At 53.5% G+C, this 14843-nt stretch overlaps 1 protein-coding gene across 2 annotated transcripts; it reads right to left on the reverse strand.

Annotated features, from left to right (window-relative positions):
• Positions 1-80: 80 nt before the first annotated feature.
• On the reverse strand, positions 81-14754 carry TMC4 (transmembrane channel like 4). 2 transcript variants are annotated; one of them, XM_047790405.1, is made up of 15 exons: positions 14607-14754; positions 13823-14036; positions 9748-9893; positions 9312-9544; positions 9049-9170; positions 4392-4539; positions 3390-3557; positions 2994-3157; positions 2371-2485; positions 2005-2102; positions 1482-1665; positions 993-1123; positions 734-889; positions 426-504; positions 81-341 (listed from the first exon to the last, which is right to left on the reverse strand). In XM_047790405.1, the coding sequence occupies exons 1-15, from the start codon at positions 14683-14685 to the stop codon at positions 273-275; spliced, it is 2106 nt and encodes a 701-aa protein (XP_047646361.1). In that variant the 5' UTR covers positions 14686-14754; the 3' UTR covers positions 81-272. The 2 variants fall into 2 exon arrangements, with proteins under 2 accessions (XP_047646361.1, XP_047646362.1); XM_047790406.1 differs by lacking the exon at positions 14607-14754 and having other exon boundaries at positions 13794-13925.
• Positions 14755-14843: the final 89 nt, after the last annotated feature.

The raw sequence follows: 14843 nt of genomic DNA on the forward strand, positions 1-14843 counted from the left end.
CTCCCCGGCCAACACATTTGATTGGCTTCTGTCTCGCTGAAGTCTTGCCCCCGGCTTCCGGACACAAGTTTCAAAAAGCGTTCAGCAGCCTCCGCTGTGTTTATTGATACAAGAAAGGGGTTCACTGGAGAGGCAGCGACTCCCAGGGCTGGAAAGGCATGGGGTGTTCTCCAGTTCTTTCATTTTCCAAACGACGCGGCCGAGACTTTCAAAGGATCTGGGGGTGGGTCTCTGAAAGTGAGGCGTCGTCACCCTGAACCAGGCTGGGGAGGTCAAAGAGCTCCGTTGGCCGAGCTCAGTGCCACAGCGCGCTGTGCCAGGAAGACTTTATTCTGTGCCTCCTGGGTAAAGGGTAAAGAGAGGTGGAGGTGAGACAGATCTCTAGATTCCCCGGGACCCCTTGCCAAGGACCCGGCCTGACTCACCGTCTCTATCTGGCGTTTGAGCTCAGAGATGAGGCGTCCATATGAGTTAGCCAGGGCCACAGTATATGCCATCAGGATGCTAGAGGAGACGGGATGAAAGCCACTCCCCAAACACGCTTAGTATATCTTCGACGTAAGACTCTTTTAGAAACCAGGGGCCCGGACCTCCTTCAGACTCAAGAAGTCTAGTATCCCAGCCCCCTTCTTCCCGCAGACCCAGAAGTTTGGGCCCCCAGCCCCCTCCGTTCTCGGAAGTAGGACCCCAGATCACACATTCAAACCCGGATGAAGGAGTCCGGGGCCCTCACCTGGACAACAGCAGAAGGGGCACAGCAAACGCCTGGGTCCCCAAGAAGAAGAGAAAATTCTGGGCAGTCTCGGGGAGGCTTCCGATAGACTTAGGGATCTCGGACCAGATGGACAACTGCCCCCGGAATGGACCACACAGCTTAGAAGGTGGGATCCTGAAGTCAGAGACAGGCAGAGCTCCAGGATGGCCACAAGTCAGAACCTTGGAGGGAAGTGGGAAGAAGGAGGGAAAGAGAGGCAGGTGCCTCTCACACTTACACGAAGATTCCATATAGCACAGGAACGGCGGAGATGGCCAGACCCAGGAGAAGCACCAGGGGGAAAAAGAAATTCACAGTAGAGGCCCGAAATGTGCGGGAGGCCGGGGAGCAGGTGGAGAAGAGGGTGAGCTGGCGCAGGAAGAAGAGAATGTGAGACACAGGCGTCTGAGCCCCAGACTCTCCTTCTCCACCGGGAACCCTGGCCCCTTCTTCTCAGTCAGGATCCTGGAGTCCCAGTTCTTTTAACACCATCGGACACAGTAGTCCGGGTCCCCTCTTCCCTCAGACCTGAAAGTTGGGGTGCCCTGGCCTCCTCCTCCTCCTCCCACAGCCGGGAGCCTCATCCAGATCCGTCCTCTCAGGATCTAGTGTTCCCTCACGCCAGGACCCAGGTGTCGCATCCCTCAGTCCCCTCCTTCGCCAGGACCCAGGAGCCCCAGCTCCATTACCTCCCGCATCAGACCCAAGGGTGCTGCCCACCCCTCACCTTCTTCAAATAGAAAAGCAGCAGGAACTTGGCCGTGTTGAGCAAAGGCAGTAAGGGGCAGAAAAAACTCCCAACCCAGACCACCGTCTGTGCGTAGATGAGTCCCAGCACTTCGTCAGGCACCTGGAACTCCTGGGTCCGCGCGAAACGACCCAGCGCCCCCGGACAGAGGCCACAGAGCAGCCTGAGGGTCGGAGCGGGGGGGGGGGGGGGGCGGGCTGAATCTGAGGCGGGCCACCGGTTTCCTCACCTCTCCACCTTCCCGCCCACCAGTTGGAAGTGATGGATTCTGAGAAGGGGGCAGCTTTCAAGGTTCCGGAGAGGGTGTGTCTAGAGGGCGGGGCTTGAGGGGTAGAGGCGATCTGGGTAGGAGAGGCGGAGCCAGAAGGAGGGGACCACCAAACTCGGGAAGGGGGCGGGGTCTGCAGACGGCGGGCTGGCGGGGGCGGGACTATGAAGGGGCGGGGCTATGAAGGGGCGGGGTGACCCGTAAGGTGCTCGGGCCACGGCAGAGGACTCTCACTTCCGAGGGAACTGGATGAGCAGCATGACGGCCAGACCCGACAGCAGATCAAACAGCAGCAATTTGTACATCTCCTGCCCCAGCCGAGTCTCCCAGCACTGAGGAAGGAAAAATGGGTCAGAAAGACTTCAGGACCCAGACACTTGCAGACCCAAACGTCGGAATCTCCGAATCGCAAGCATGTAAGGCTCCATCAATACTTTCTCTGGAAATCTTTCGGTTTCTTTAAACATCCCTGTCCTGAAGGGGAGAGTATTCTAGCATCCTAAGCTCCTCTTTCCTCCCAAGCCAGAAGTCTGGAACCACCAGGCCCCTCCTTTCCTTCAACGACCCAGGAGTCCCCCACCCCGACCCCGACCGCCTCACCGGAAGTTCTTTGTAATTGTAGCCACAGGCTTTGCACTCAGCCTCCCCGCAAGAGATCTGATTCCAGAGAGTACCAAGCAGGACCAGCAGGGAGGCCAGGCGGAGAAACACAGTCCTGGCAGGGGAAGGGAGAGAGGGGGAATCCTCACTGACCGAGTGCACACAAGCCCGGACCCTCTTGTGGGGAACGTGCTCACAATTCTCCCCATTTCACAGATGGAGAAATGGACCGGAAAAGTCGGGATTTGAATCCAGATCCCACTGGATCCTATTGAGGATTTTCGTGGGTTCTTCTTTGGTTGTCTTTTTAGGGCTGCACCTGCGGCAGATGGAGGTTCCCAGGCTAGAGGTCCAACCAGAGCTGTTGCTGCCGGCATACGCCAGAGCCAGGGCAACGCGGGATCCAAGCCGCCTCTGTGACCTACACCACAGCTCTCGGCAATGCCGGATCCTTAACCCACTGAGCAACGCCAGGGATCGAACCCGAGTCCTCATGGATATTGGTCGAGTTTGTTAACCGCTGAGCCACGACCGAACTCCAGATTTCAGTGTCTTATCTACTAGAACCAATGCTCCTCGACCAGCCCCACCACCATCCCCAGCCTGCCCCAGGAGTCTGGAACCTGAGCAGGATAAAAACGATCTGGCGGCTCCTGGTGTAGCCTTCCAGCGGGGCAATGAGCTTGAACAACACTGGTAGTATGAAGTTGACCACGGAGATGAAGATGGATGGAAGGTAATTGACCCCAAGCTTTAGCAGTGGCATCTCCTGGAGAGGAGGCATATCCTGGGAGGGATGGTGGGCCAAGAGAAGAGGCTCTGGGCTCCTGGAGGCTTAACACCCTCGCCCAGCCTCTTTATCCTTCCGCACCCTCAAGTCCAAGATCCAAATGTAACCCCCCCCCCAACCTCTCGCCCCAAACCCTCCTCCTCTCAGGTTCAGGACTCATAGGTCTCCGTCTCCCCTACCCTTGGAAATATAGGTTCCGGGACCCTTCCTCCCCCAGGGCCCTCCACACCTGCAGGTCCACAGTGGCCTTTGTGGCCCAGTAGACTCCGTAGAAGGCTGCTCCCAGGAGCGCCAACACCACCAGGTTGATCAGCACCCGCACCAGCCACACCCTGGCTTGCTGGCCCAGGGTCCGCACCGCAGCCTGGTGCCGCACCGCTGCTTCCTCCAGCTCCACCTAAGGCCAGAAGAGACGTCCGCCTGGGGTCCAGTGGTCCAGGGCCACGAATCAGAGGGGACCGATGCAGCACTGCCCCTTTAAGAACGTCTCTCAGCGTTCCTGTCGTGGCTCAGTGGGTAACGAATCCGACTAGCAACCATAAGGTTGCGGGTTCGATCCCTGGCCTTGCTCCCTGGGTTAAGGATCCAGCGTTGCCATGAACTGTGGTGTAGGTTGCAGATGCGGCTCGGATCCCGCGTTGCTGTGGCTCTGGCGTAGGCCGGCGGCTACAGCTCCGATTAGACCCCTAGCCTGGGAACCTCCATATGCCGCGGGAGCGGCCCAGGAAATGGCAAAAAGACAAAAAGACAAAAAAAGAAAGAACGTCTCTCATCCTTATCCCAGCAAGTCTAGGGTCCTCCAGCTGACAATTGGATCTGCAGCCGCCCCTCCAGGCCCCGCCCAGCAACCAGGCCACGCCCTTATGGGCCCCGCCCAACACTCAGTAGAGCTCCTCCTTGGGCCCCGCCCAGCACTCATCCCTGGCACTTGGAGTTTCAGTTCTACTTTATCCCCTTTCTGGCCACACCCTTCTCTTAACTTTGAACCCCGGAACTTTAGGCCCCTCCCCTTTCCTGATGCCGGCTTTCTCCTTTACCCTTTGACCCTCAGGCATCCCTAGAGTGGCCTTCCAGCCCTTCCCCCCATCCCCTCCGGAAAGCCCCGCTTCCGTGAGAAGGAAGCTCCTCTCAGCATCCATCCGAGGCCCGGTCCCGTTCTAGGCCCCGCCCATTCTCTCAACCCCGCCCCCTCGGGTCCCATCTCTTCGCGGGCGCCCACCCCTAAGCGCACCTGCAACTCAAAGAGGATGTTGCGCTGGCGCAGCCGCACGTGGACCTCCCCGCTGAGGCCAAAGTCCCAGGCAGAGAACACCCGGTGGCTGTAGCTGGTCAGGACCCCTGACTCAGCCAACAACGTCTGCTTCAGGCCAGACACCGAGCTAAGGGAGGGGAGACAGAGGAGACGGGGTGTGGCAGGACAGCCGCGAGCCGAGGGACCCCCCCGCCTCCACGAGGCAAACAGGGAAAACGAACCCTAAGACCTTGGGCCTTTGGAGAGATGAGACCTGGGGGAGACACATACAGTCTCTGGAGCCAAAGACCAAGAAATTCAGAAATGGAGCCAGAGGAGGTCAGACACCAAAAAGGGAGAGAAAGAAACCTAAGAGGGGGGAACAGAGACCCTGGGGAGAGGGAGTCCCCCAAAGTGGGGGCAGAGATTCAGAGAAAAGAGGACAAAGACTCAGAAGGACGAAAGGAGAGGGGGACAAAGACCCAGGGAGGGGACAGAAAACCAGACAAAAGGAAAGAAACAGAAAACTGGGCAGAGACTCCACATCCACCTGGTTGCCCTGATGCCAGCCTCCATCACCTCCTGAGTGGACCCAGAGGATTCCCTGCTGCTCTATCTGCTTCCACCTGTGCCCTCTTGGCCGTTCTCGGCTCCCAAGCCAGTAGAGCCTTTTATGCGCATCACGCATTCCCACTGAAAACCAATTCTGCAGCCCCTGCTCGTTCTTAAATCCTAGGCTACCTCGCAGCATAGCTGGCCAGGGCCATCTGATGTGCCCCCACGTACTTCTCCTCCTCCTCCTCCTGGCCTTGGATTTCCTAGAACACGCCACAGCTCTTTCCACCACAGGGCCTTTGCACTTGCAGCCCCTCTGTCTGCAATGCTCACGTCTTGGCTGCTCACCTGGCTGGCTCCTTCCCACTTTTCCAGTCTTCCTCTACAGGTCACCTCCATAACGAGTCTTTTTTCTGACCATTCCATCTAAGGAGGAGCCCCACCCATTATTCTCTATCACAGGAGGCAGCAAACTATGGCCCAGGGACCAAATCCTGTGTTTGTGAAGTTTCATTGGAACATAGCCAGGCTCACTTGTTTTCCTGCAGTCCACAGCTGCTTCTGCCCTCCAACAGTGGACTCTAGTTGAGGCAGAGACCACATGGCCTGCAGAGATGAAAATCTTAACTACCTGGCCTTTAATTTTTTTTTTTTTTTATAGCCACATCTGTGGCATGCGTAAGTTCTCAGTCCAGGGATCAGACCTATGCCACAGCAGTGACAGTGCTGGATCTTTAACCCACTAAGTCACCAGAGAACTCCTAATTTTTTTTCTTTTCTGCCTTTCAATTTTTGTTTTCATTTTAAAAGATTTAATTGAAGTACAGTTGATGGCCTTTAATTTTATTATTGCCTTTTTTTTTTTTTTTTTTTTGCTTTTCAGGGCTGTATCCACAATATACAGGGGTTCCCAGGCCAGGGGTCGAATCGGCGCTACAGTCTGATTCTATCTAAAATTCTGGAGTTCCCGTCGTGGCGCAGTGGTTAACGAATCCGACTAGGAACCATGAGGTTTCGGGTTCGGTCCCTGCCCTTGCCAGTGGGTTAACGATCCGGCGTTGCCGTGAGCTGTGGTGTAAGTTGCAGACGCGGCTCGGATCCTGCGTTGCTGTGGCTCTGGCGTAGGCCGGTGGCTACAGCTCCGATTCAACCCCTAGCCTGGGAACCTCCATATGCCGCGGGAGCGGCCCAAAGAAATAGCAAAAAGACAAAAAAAAAATTCTGTCTCCCATTTTATCTCCCCTACTTTACTATAAGATGTACAAAGGTAGAGGGACCCCCAAAGGGAGGCATTCTCTTTTTTTGTTTGTTTGCTTTTTTTTTTTTTTGGACCACACCTGCGGCATATAGAAGTTCCCAGGCTAGGGGTCGAATCGGAGCTTTTCCCGCTGGCTCATACCACAGCCACGGCAACGCCAGATCTGAGCCACGTCTGCCACCTACACTACAGCTCATGGCAACGCCGGATCCTTAACCCACTGAGCAAGGCCAGGGATCGAACCTGTGTCCTCATGGATGCTAATCAGATACGTTTCTGCTGAGCCACAACGGGAACTCCCATGCTCTGTTTTTTTTGTTTTTGTTTTTATGGCCACACCTGTGGCATATGGAAGTTCCTGAGCAAGGGGTCTAATCATAGCTACAGCCTGGGTCTACACCACGGCCACAGTAACATCGGATCCGAGATGCCCCTGCAACTTATGCTGCAGTTTACAGCAATGCAGTATCTTTAACCCACTGAGCGAGGTCAGGGGTGGAACCCGCATCCTCATGGATCCTAGTCAGATTCATTTCCACTGCGCCACAATTGGAACTCTGTTTTTCTTTTCTTTTCCTTCTTTTCTTTCTTCTTCCTCTTCCTTCCTTTCTTTCTCTTTCTTTCTTTCTGCCATGCCCACCATATTTATAAGTTCCTGAGCCAGAGATTGAACCTGTGCCCCAGCAGTCACCAGAGCCACCGCAGTGACAACACTGGATCCTTAACCCGCTGAGCCACCAGAGAACTGCTACCGTGTTCTATTTCTTGGTGTGAATGGGAAATGTACGAAGACCAACCCTTTGGTTTGTGCATTTTTCTGAATGGGTGTCTTATTTTTAAAAGGAGAAATATGTAGAGTCAACTAATAGTTGACAGGGATGCTCACATACTCAGTGGGGGCAAAGAGTCTCCTCAATAAATGGCGTTGGGGAGTTCCTGTCGTGGCACAGTGGTTAACGAAGCCGACTAGGAACCATGAGGTTGCGGGTTCGATCCCTGGCCTTGCTCAGTGGGTTGAGGATCCGGCGTTGCTGTGAGCCGTAGTGTAGGCCGGTGGCTACAGCTCCGATTCGACCCCTAGCCTGGGAACCTCCATATACCACGGGAAGTGGCCCTAGAAAAGGCAAAAAGACAAAAAATAAATAAATAAATAAATAAACTAAAAAATAAATGGCGTTGGGAAAACTGGATATCCACAGGCAGAAGAATGAATTCAACTCCAATCTATACACCACTCACAAAAATTAACTCTAAATGGATTCAGTGCTTAAGGATAAGACCTGAACTTGAAAAACTCCTAGAAGACAACAAAGGAAAAGTTCTTTGACGTGGGTCTTGGCAACGCTTTTTTGGATGTGACGCCAAAGCACACAAATAACCGAAGCCAAAATTAATAGATGGGATGACAGGACTACATCCAACTAAAAAGCTTCTACACAGCAAAAGAAACAATCCAAAAAATACAAAAATAAAAAGGAAGCGTCAACCTACAGAATGAGAGACAATACTTGTAAATCACATACCTCGTAAAAGGTTAATATCCAAAATATACAAAGAACTCACAGAACTCAACAGCCCAAAAAACCTCCCAACAACCCAGCTAAAAAATGGGCAGAGGGGAGTTCCCATCATGGCTCAGTGGAAACGAATCTAACTAGTGTCCATGAAGACACAGGTTTGATCCCGGGCCTCACTCAGTGGGTTAAGGATCTGGCATTGCTGTGGCTGTGGTGTAGGCCAGCAAAGCTCTGATTCAACCCCTAGCCTGGGAACCTCCATAAGTCAAGGAAATGAACAGTTTTCCAAAGAAGAAATAAAGATAGCCAACATATATGAAAAGGTGCTTTAAAAAAAATTCTGTGGCACAGGAGGTTGAGGATCCAGCATTGTGACTGCAGTGGCTTGCGTGGCTGCTCTAGCGCAGCAGATTCCACTCCTGGCCCGGGGACTCCCGAATGCCATGGGTGTGGCCAAAAAAAAAAAATCCCCCCAAAAACTCCCAACAGCCTGGCCCAGTATCACTGTCAATCCCCCCACCTGTTCTGCTTATACCCAGAGTCCCCATCACCCTGTTACATGCCAGGCAATCCACTCATTACAGCTTACTGCTTGCCACCTGTCTCCTCTGTTAAAACATCTGCTCCACCTGGACCAGATTCTATTGGGTTCTGGTTTGTTCTGTTTTGCCAACCGGCTAGAACAATGCCCGGCGGGCGGCACACAGTATCTGCTCAACAAATATGCGTTGCATGAATGAATGAGTCACCCATTTGTTTCTTAAATGGCCAGTGCCTTCCAGAAACAATGTAATTAATTGTCTTGTTTGTTTAATAGCTTACCTTTCTGGCTAGACTCTGAGCCACAGGGAGGAGAAACTTCCCATCTTTATCCCTGGCCTTGAACACTCATGAAGCATTTGGTTTTTTTTGTTTGGTTTTTTTTTTTTTGGTTGCTTGGTTTGTTTGTTTTTTAGGGCCACACCCTCAGCACATGGAAGTTCCCAGGCTAGGGGTTGACTCGGAGCTACAGCTGCTGATCTACATCACAGCCACAGCAATGCGGGATCTGAGCCACATCTGCGACCTACACTACAGCTCACGGCAACACCAGATCCTTAACCCACTGAGCGAGGCCAGGGATCGAACCTGCGTCCTCATGGATACGAGTCGGATTTGTTTCCACTGCGCCATGACCTGAACGCCCATAAAGTATTTTCAAATTCGACTTCAACTCAAACAGAGAGAAAGGGACACAGAGCAAGACTTAGGATTCTTGGGGAGGGGGCTTCTACCGCTGCTACTGCCCGCTATGTCCAGGGAATTTGGGTGTGAGGGTGTCACTGACCGGTGCAGGATGAGCAGCAGGTAGAGGAGGCCAATGGCAAAGACGGAGCACAGGTAGGTGATGGCCAGGTGTGGGCGGGGTGGGTAGAACCCGTAGAAGAGTGGAGACCATTCTAGAAAACCCTGGGGAGAGAAAGGCCAGGCAGGGGGTCACCGTGGGGCCGGGTGGAGGTGGCTGGGGTTCGGGGAGCTGGGTGGTCAGGGTCAGGGGTCACGGAGGGCTTCGGAGCCCAGGGGGTGTCTCCCGGGGACCCAGGCACGCACCTCTCCGGAGAGCAAGTTGAAGAGCTGGGTGGGGAATGTGACCAGGCCGTGGGGGCGGGGGTTGTAGGAGCCGCAGGGCGAGGAGGCGTTAGCGGCAGGGGGACCAGGCGGGGTCCCTTCCAGCCAGGTGGGCAGCAGAATCATGCAGGCCTTAAGCACGGAGGCCAGCACGTTGAGAAGCAGCAGGAAGCGTAGCAGGGAGAAGTAGGACTCGGTGCCGGCGCCGAATTGGCCTGAAGGGGGCAGCAGAGAAGCCTCGGGCTCCCTTCTGAGTCGGGTCCCAGGACCCTCCTCCCTCAGACCCGGGGCAAGGGAGGGGGGCGGAGTCCAGCCCCAGCCCCTCCTCCCTGAGACCCAGAGGTCCAGGCCTCGCCCCCCTCCTCCAGACTCAGGGACCCTGCCCCACCCCAAGATGCCAGCCCCAAACCCATCGTACCCCCAATCCTTTTCAGCGTCCACGCCCAGGGCTTCAAGGTTTTCAGGCCTTCTCGCACCTTCTCCTTGGACCTCCGAAGCAGCAGAGCCCAGTGGGCCACCCTGGACCCTGAGTTAAGAGCCACTTGGTCCCTGGCAAGGTTCTGTCTGGGAAGGAAACAGAAATGAAAGGAACCAGGAGTTCCCCTCGTGGCTCAGTGGAAACGAATCTGACTAGTATCCATGAGGACGCAGGTTCGATCCCTGGCCTCGCTCAGTGGGTTAAGGATCCAGTGTTGCTGTGGGCTGTGGTGAAGGCCGGCAGCTCCAGCTCCGATTCGACCCCTAGCCTGGGAAACTCCACATGCCCTGCTTAGGGCCATTAAAAGACGAAAGACAAAAAAAAAAAAAAAAAAAAAAAAAGAAGCAGCCCCAAATGGAAACCATCCAAACATAGAAACAACTCAATAGTTGAACGGGGAAGAACGGTTGCCCATATTGCTGACACGGGCTACTCCATAGCAATAAATAGAAACAAAACTAAGGCTAAGCAGAGAGAGGCAGAAAATACAGAGTAAAGGATTCTATTTATGCAAAAGCCCAGAGCAAACACATGCTTGCTCTCAAGCACCAGTTCTGCTCTTTAGGGAGGCATGAACAGGTGGCCAACTAGGAGGAAAAGCAAGGACGTGATTCTCTGTAAAAGTCTGGGAAGGAGTTACTGTGGGGAGGAAGGGGGCTGCCGGGGAGGGGCGGAGGGGTCCCCTAAGTGGAGTTTACCTGGACCCTCACTTGGGGAATAATTTTTAAGTCGGCACATGATGTTTCATGCACTTTGCTGTCAGCAAATATCATCATAAAAAATGAAAGCAAAAATAAAGATGCAGAGAATAAAGAAGTAGGTGTGAAATTTTGACTTATAATAAGATATATGTATATAATATATGTTTTTTGTGGGGTTTGTTGTTGTTGTTTTTGGCTGCACCTGGGGCATACAGAAGTTCCTGGGGTCAGGAATTGAATCTGAGCCTCACCTGTGACTTACACTACAGCTGCAGCAACGCTGGATCCCACCTGTGCTGGGCTGGGGATCGAACCCACACCAAGGAGGTAGCACCCGATCCCTAACCTACCGCACCACAGCAGGAACTCCGATAAACATATTTTTGATATCACTTATATGTGGAATCTAAAAAAATGCATGAGTCTCCTGGTGGCCTGATGAGGGATCCAGAGTAGGTTGCAGCTGTGGCTCACATTTTATCCCTGGCCCCAGAACGTCCATATGCCACAGGTGCAGCCAAGAAAGAAAGAAAGAAAGAGAAAGAAAGAAAGAAAGAAAGAAAGAAAGAAAGAAAGAAAGAAAGAAAGAAAGAAAGAAAGAAAGAAAGAAAGAAAGAAAGGGGAGTTCCCGTTGTGGCTCAGTGGATTAAGAACCTGACTAGTATTCTTGAGGACGCGGTTTTGATCCCTGGCCTCACTCTGTGGGTTGGGGATCTGGCATTACCATGAGCTGTGGTGTATGTCACAGAGTCAGCTTGGATCCCGAGTTGCTGTTGGCTGTGGCGTAGGCCAGCAGCTACAGCTCGGATTCGACCCCTAGCCTGGGAACTTCCAAGTGCTGCTGGTGCAGCCATAAAAAACAAAACAAAACAAAACAAAAAACACAAAACCTGAAAAAGAGGGTAGGATGGTGGTTACCTGGGGGTGGGGGTAGGAAATGGAGATGTTGATCATAGGGTACAAACTTCCACTTATGAATAAATTCTGGGGCTCCAATGTACAGTGTGGTGATTATAGCTCATAATACTGTATTGTATACTTGAAAGTTGCAAGAGTAGATCTTAAATGTTCTTACCACATATATATACAGAGTGGAATACTACTCAGCCATAAAAAAGAACAAAATAATGCCATTTGCAGCAACACGGAACTAGAGACTCTCGTACTAAGTGAAGTAAGTCAGAAAGAGAAAGACAAATACATATGATATCACTTATATCTGGAATATAATATATGGCACAAATGAACCTTTCTACAGAAAAGAAACTCATGGACTTGGAGAACAGACTTGTGGTTGCCAAGGAAGAGGGGGAGAGAGAGGGATGGACTGGAAATCTGGGGTTGGTAGATAGAAACTATTGCATTTGGAGTGGATAGGCAATGAGATCCCGCTGTGTAGCACTGGGAACTGTATCTGGGCACTTAGGATGGAGCGTGACGGAGGATAATGTGAGAAAAAGAATGTATATGCCTGTGTGACTGGGTCACTTTGTTGTACAGGAGAAATTGACAGAACACTGTACACCAACTATAATGGGAAAAAATCATTTAAACATGAAAAAAATGTTCTCACCACAAAAAAGAAAGCGTGGGGAGTTCCCGTCGTGGCGCAGTGGTTAACGAATCCAACTAGGAACCATGAGGTTGTGGGTTCGATCCCTGCCCTTGCTCAGTGGGTTAACGATCTGGCGTTGCGGTGAGCTGTGGTGTAGGTCACAGACGCAGCTTAGATCCCGCGTTGCTGTGGCTCTGGTGTAGGCCGGTGGCTACAGCTCCGATTCGACCCCTAGCCTGGGAACCTCCATATGCTGCGGGAGCGGCCCAAGACATAGCAAAAAAAGACAAAAAAAAAAGCAAGCGTGATTATGTGATATGATGGAGATAGCAGCTGGCACTCCTGCAGCCATCATTCTGCCATAGATAAGTGTTATCAAATCAATGCATTGAATACCTTTAACTGCCAGGATGCTGTGTGTCAACTATACCTAAATAAAGCAGGGGGGATGGAGGGAAGAGAAAAAGAAAAAAAAGAAGAGTATATTTGCTCTTCTTCCTGTTTCTGGCACACAGCTCCTAAACCTTCGTATTTCCTAAGGGGTGAGCGGATAGCGGTGTCTTTGTTATGTCAGTGAGGTTATATCTGCAGGTAGACAGTGTCAGAATCGCGCTGAATCACTGTAACCCAGGTAACATCAGAGAGTTGTTTGTGTGGGGAAAGTTTCTTATACACTGGAATCAGTGTCAAGATTATAGAAGGAGGAGTTCCCGTCGTGGCTCAGTGGTTAACGAAGCCGACTGGGAACCATGAGGTTGTGGGTTCGATCCCTGGCCTTGCTCCGTGGGTGAAGGATCTGGAGTTGCCGAGAGCTGGGGTGTGAGTTGCAGAAGCGGCTCGGATCCCGCGTTGCTGTGGCTCTGGCGTAGGCAGGTGGCTACAGCTCCGATTTGACCCCTAGCCTGTGGACCTCCATATGCTGCAGGAGCAGCCCTAGAAATGGCAAGAAAAACAAAAAAACAAACAACAAAAAAAAAGATTATAGAAGGAAACAAGTGTCAATTTCCCTTTTTTTTTTTTGGTCTTTTTAGGGCCGCACCTGCCGCATATGGAGGTTCCCAGGCAAGGGTCAAATAGGAGCTGCAGCTGCCCGCCTACGCCTACGCCACAGCAACGCCAGATCTGAGCCGCGTCTGCATCCTACACTGCAGCTTGTGGCGATGCTGGATTCTTAACCCACTGAGAGAGGCCAGAGGTTGAACCTGCTTCCTCACAGATCCTAGTTGGGTTCTTAACCCACTGAGCCACACCAGGAACTCCAAGGAGGATGCATTTCAAGGGCTCCCTGAACAGTCACAGGCCCTTGGAAGGGCTTTCCACTTTCTTTTAAGGCTCTGCTGCTGCCATAGAAAAATGTGCAGAAATCATTGAACAGGAGACACAGCATCTTCGCCTTTTTGTAGTGGGAGAGAAGAAAGAAAAAAACGAGTGTTGGGCTTTGAAGGGAAGGAGGCAGGGACAGAGAGAGGGGGGAAAGGCAGAGAGGAAAAACACTAACAGACTTGAGACACCCAGAGAAAAGGAGGGAGAGGCAGATAGGCTTGGAGGGAGAGGAGACCAGAGCCTAGGACCTGGGAGAGGAGAAACCAGTCCTGGAGACCGGAATCCCTGGAGACAGAGAAGCACCAACACAGACAGGGGAAAAGGAAAGCCAGCCAGGCAGGGACAGGCCGAAGGACAGAGTGAGATGGAGACAGAGCCACTTGCACCTGTGGGAGGCTGGCCCTCACCTGGCTGGGAGGTGGCAGGTGGGCCTCACCTGTGTACCCGTCTGGCCTGCATGGGCCAGGGCAGCTCCCGGGAAGGGCGGGGCTCCTGCAGTTCCTTCCACGCAGCTTCTGTGAAGGCCTGGATGCTCCTCTCCTCCTCCTCCTCCTCCTCCTCCAGGGCCCCCCAGGGCAGGACCCCAGGGCCTCGGTACCGAAGGGTAGCAGCACTGGGGAGCTCATTGAGCACAGAGGACAGCGAAGGGCCTGGGGCAGGGGGACAGACAGTTGGGAGGGCCCAGGAGGCCAGCTCCCAGCCCCTCTGCCCTCAGACCCAGGGGTCCAGCCCCCAGCCCCTCCTCCCCCAGACCCAGGGGTCCAGCCCCTCCTTCTCAGTTCCAAGGGTCCAGGCCCATCGCTCTTCTTCCCAGAGACCTAGTCCAGGCCCATCTTCCCTCAGATCCAGGAGTTTAACACCCCAGACCCAGACCCTGCCACCACCCAGCCCTGCAAAGCACCCAGATGTGGACCCACAGGCCCCTCCTAGCCCAGGGCAGGGGAGTCCTCAGCTTCTGTCTCTCTCTCAGTTTGTGACCTGGCACCTCCCACCCCCCAGACCCCCCAGCCCTTAGCTCCCTCCTCCTCCGGGACTCCAGACTCCTACCCGGGACCCAGAAGTCCCCACCTCTGGTTCCCTTCCCCCTCCCCAGAGACCCAGGAACCAAAGCCCCTCTGCCTTCTGCCCCAGGGAGGCAGAGTCAGAGCTCCGTTCTCCGCCTCTCCCTAGACTCCTGCCAACCCGAGGGGTTGGACCAGCCCTTCCTTCGGCTCCCCCACCTGTGCTGGCCTCCCTGGGTGCTGGCCACCCCCCAGAGGAGCCCCAGGCCTCTGGTTCCCATTCCCAGCTCTCTTCCATGGCCTCAGGCACAGGTGTACTTCCGTGTCTGGCGGCCAGGTGGGCAGGGACTGCCCCAGGTGAGGGAAGGGCCTGAGGCAGGGGCGTACCTGGCCGCTAGGTGGCCCGGAGGAAATACCTGGCACTTCCCGTTGCTCCGAAAGGTCTCCTGGGAGCTG

The sequence above is a fragment of the Phacochoerus africanus genome, chromosome 8 (genome assembly GCF_016906955.1).
Source record: "Phacochoerus africanus isolate WHEZ1 chromosome 8, ROS_Pafr_v1, whole genome shotgun sequence".
NCBI classification, from domain to species: domain Eukaryota; kingdom Metazoa; phylum Chordata; class Mammalia; order Artiodactyla; family Suidae; genus Phacochoerus; species Phacochoerus africanus.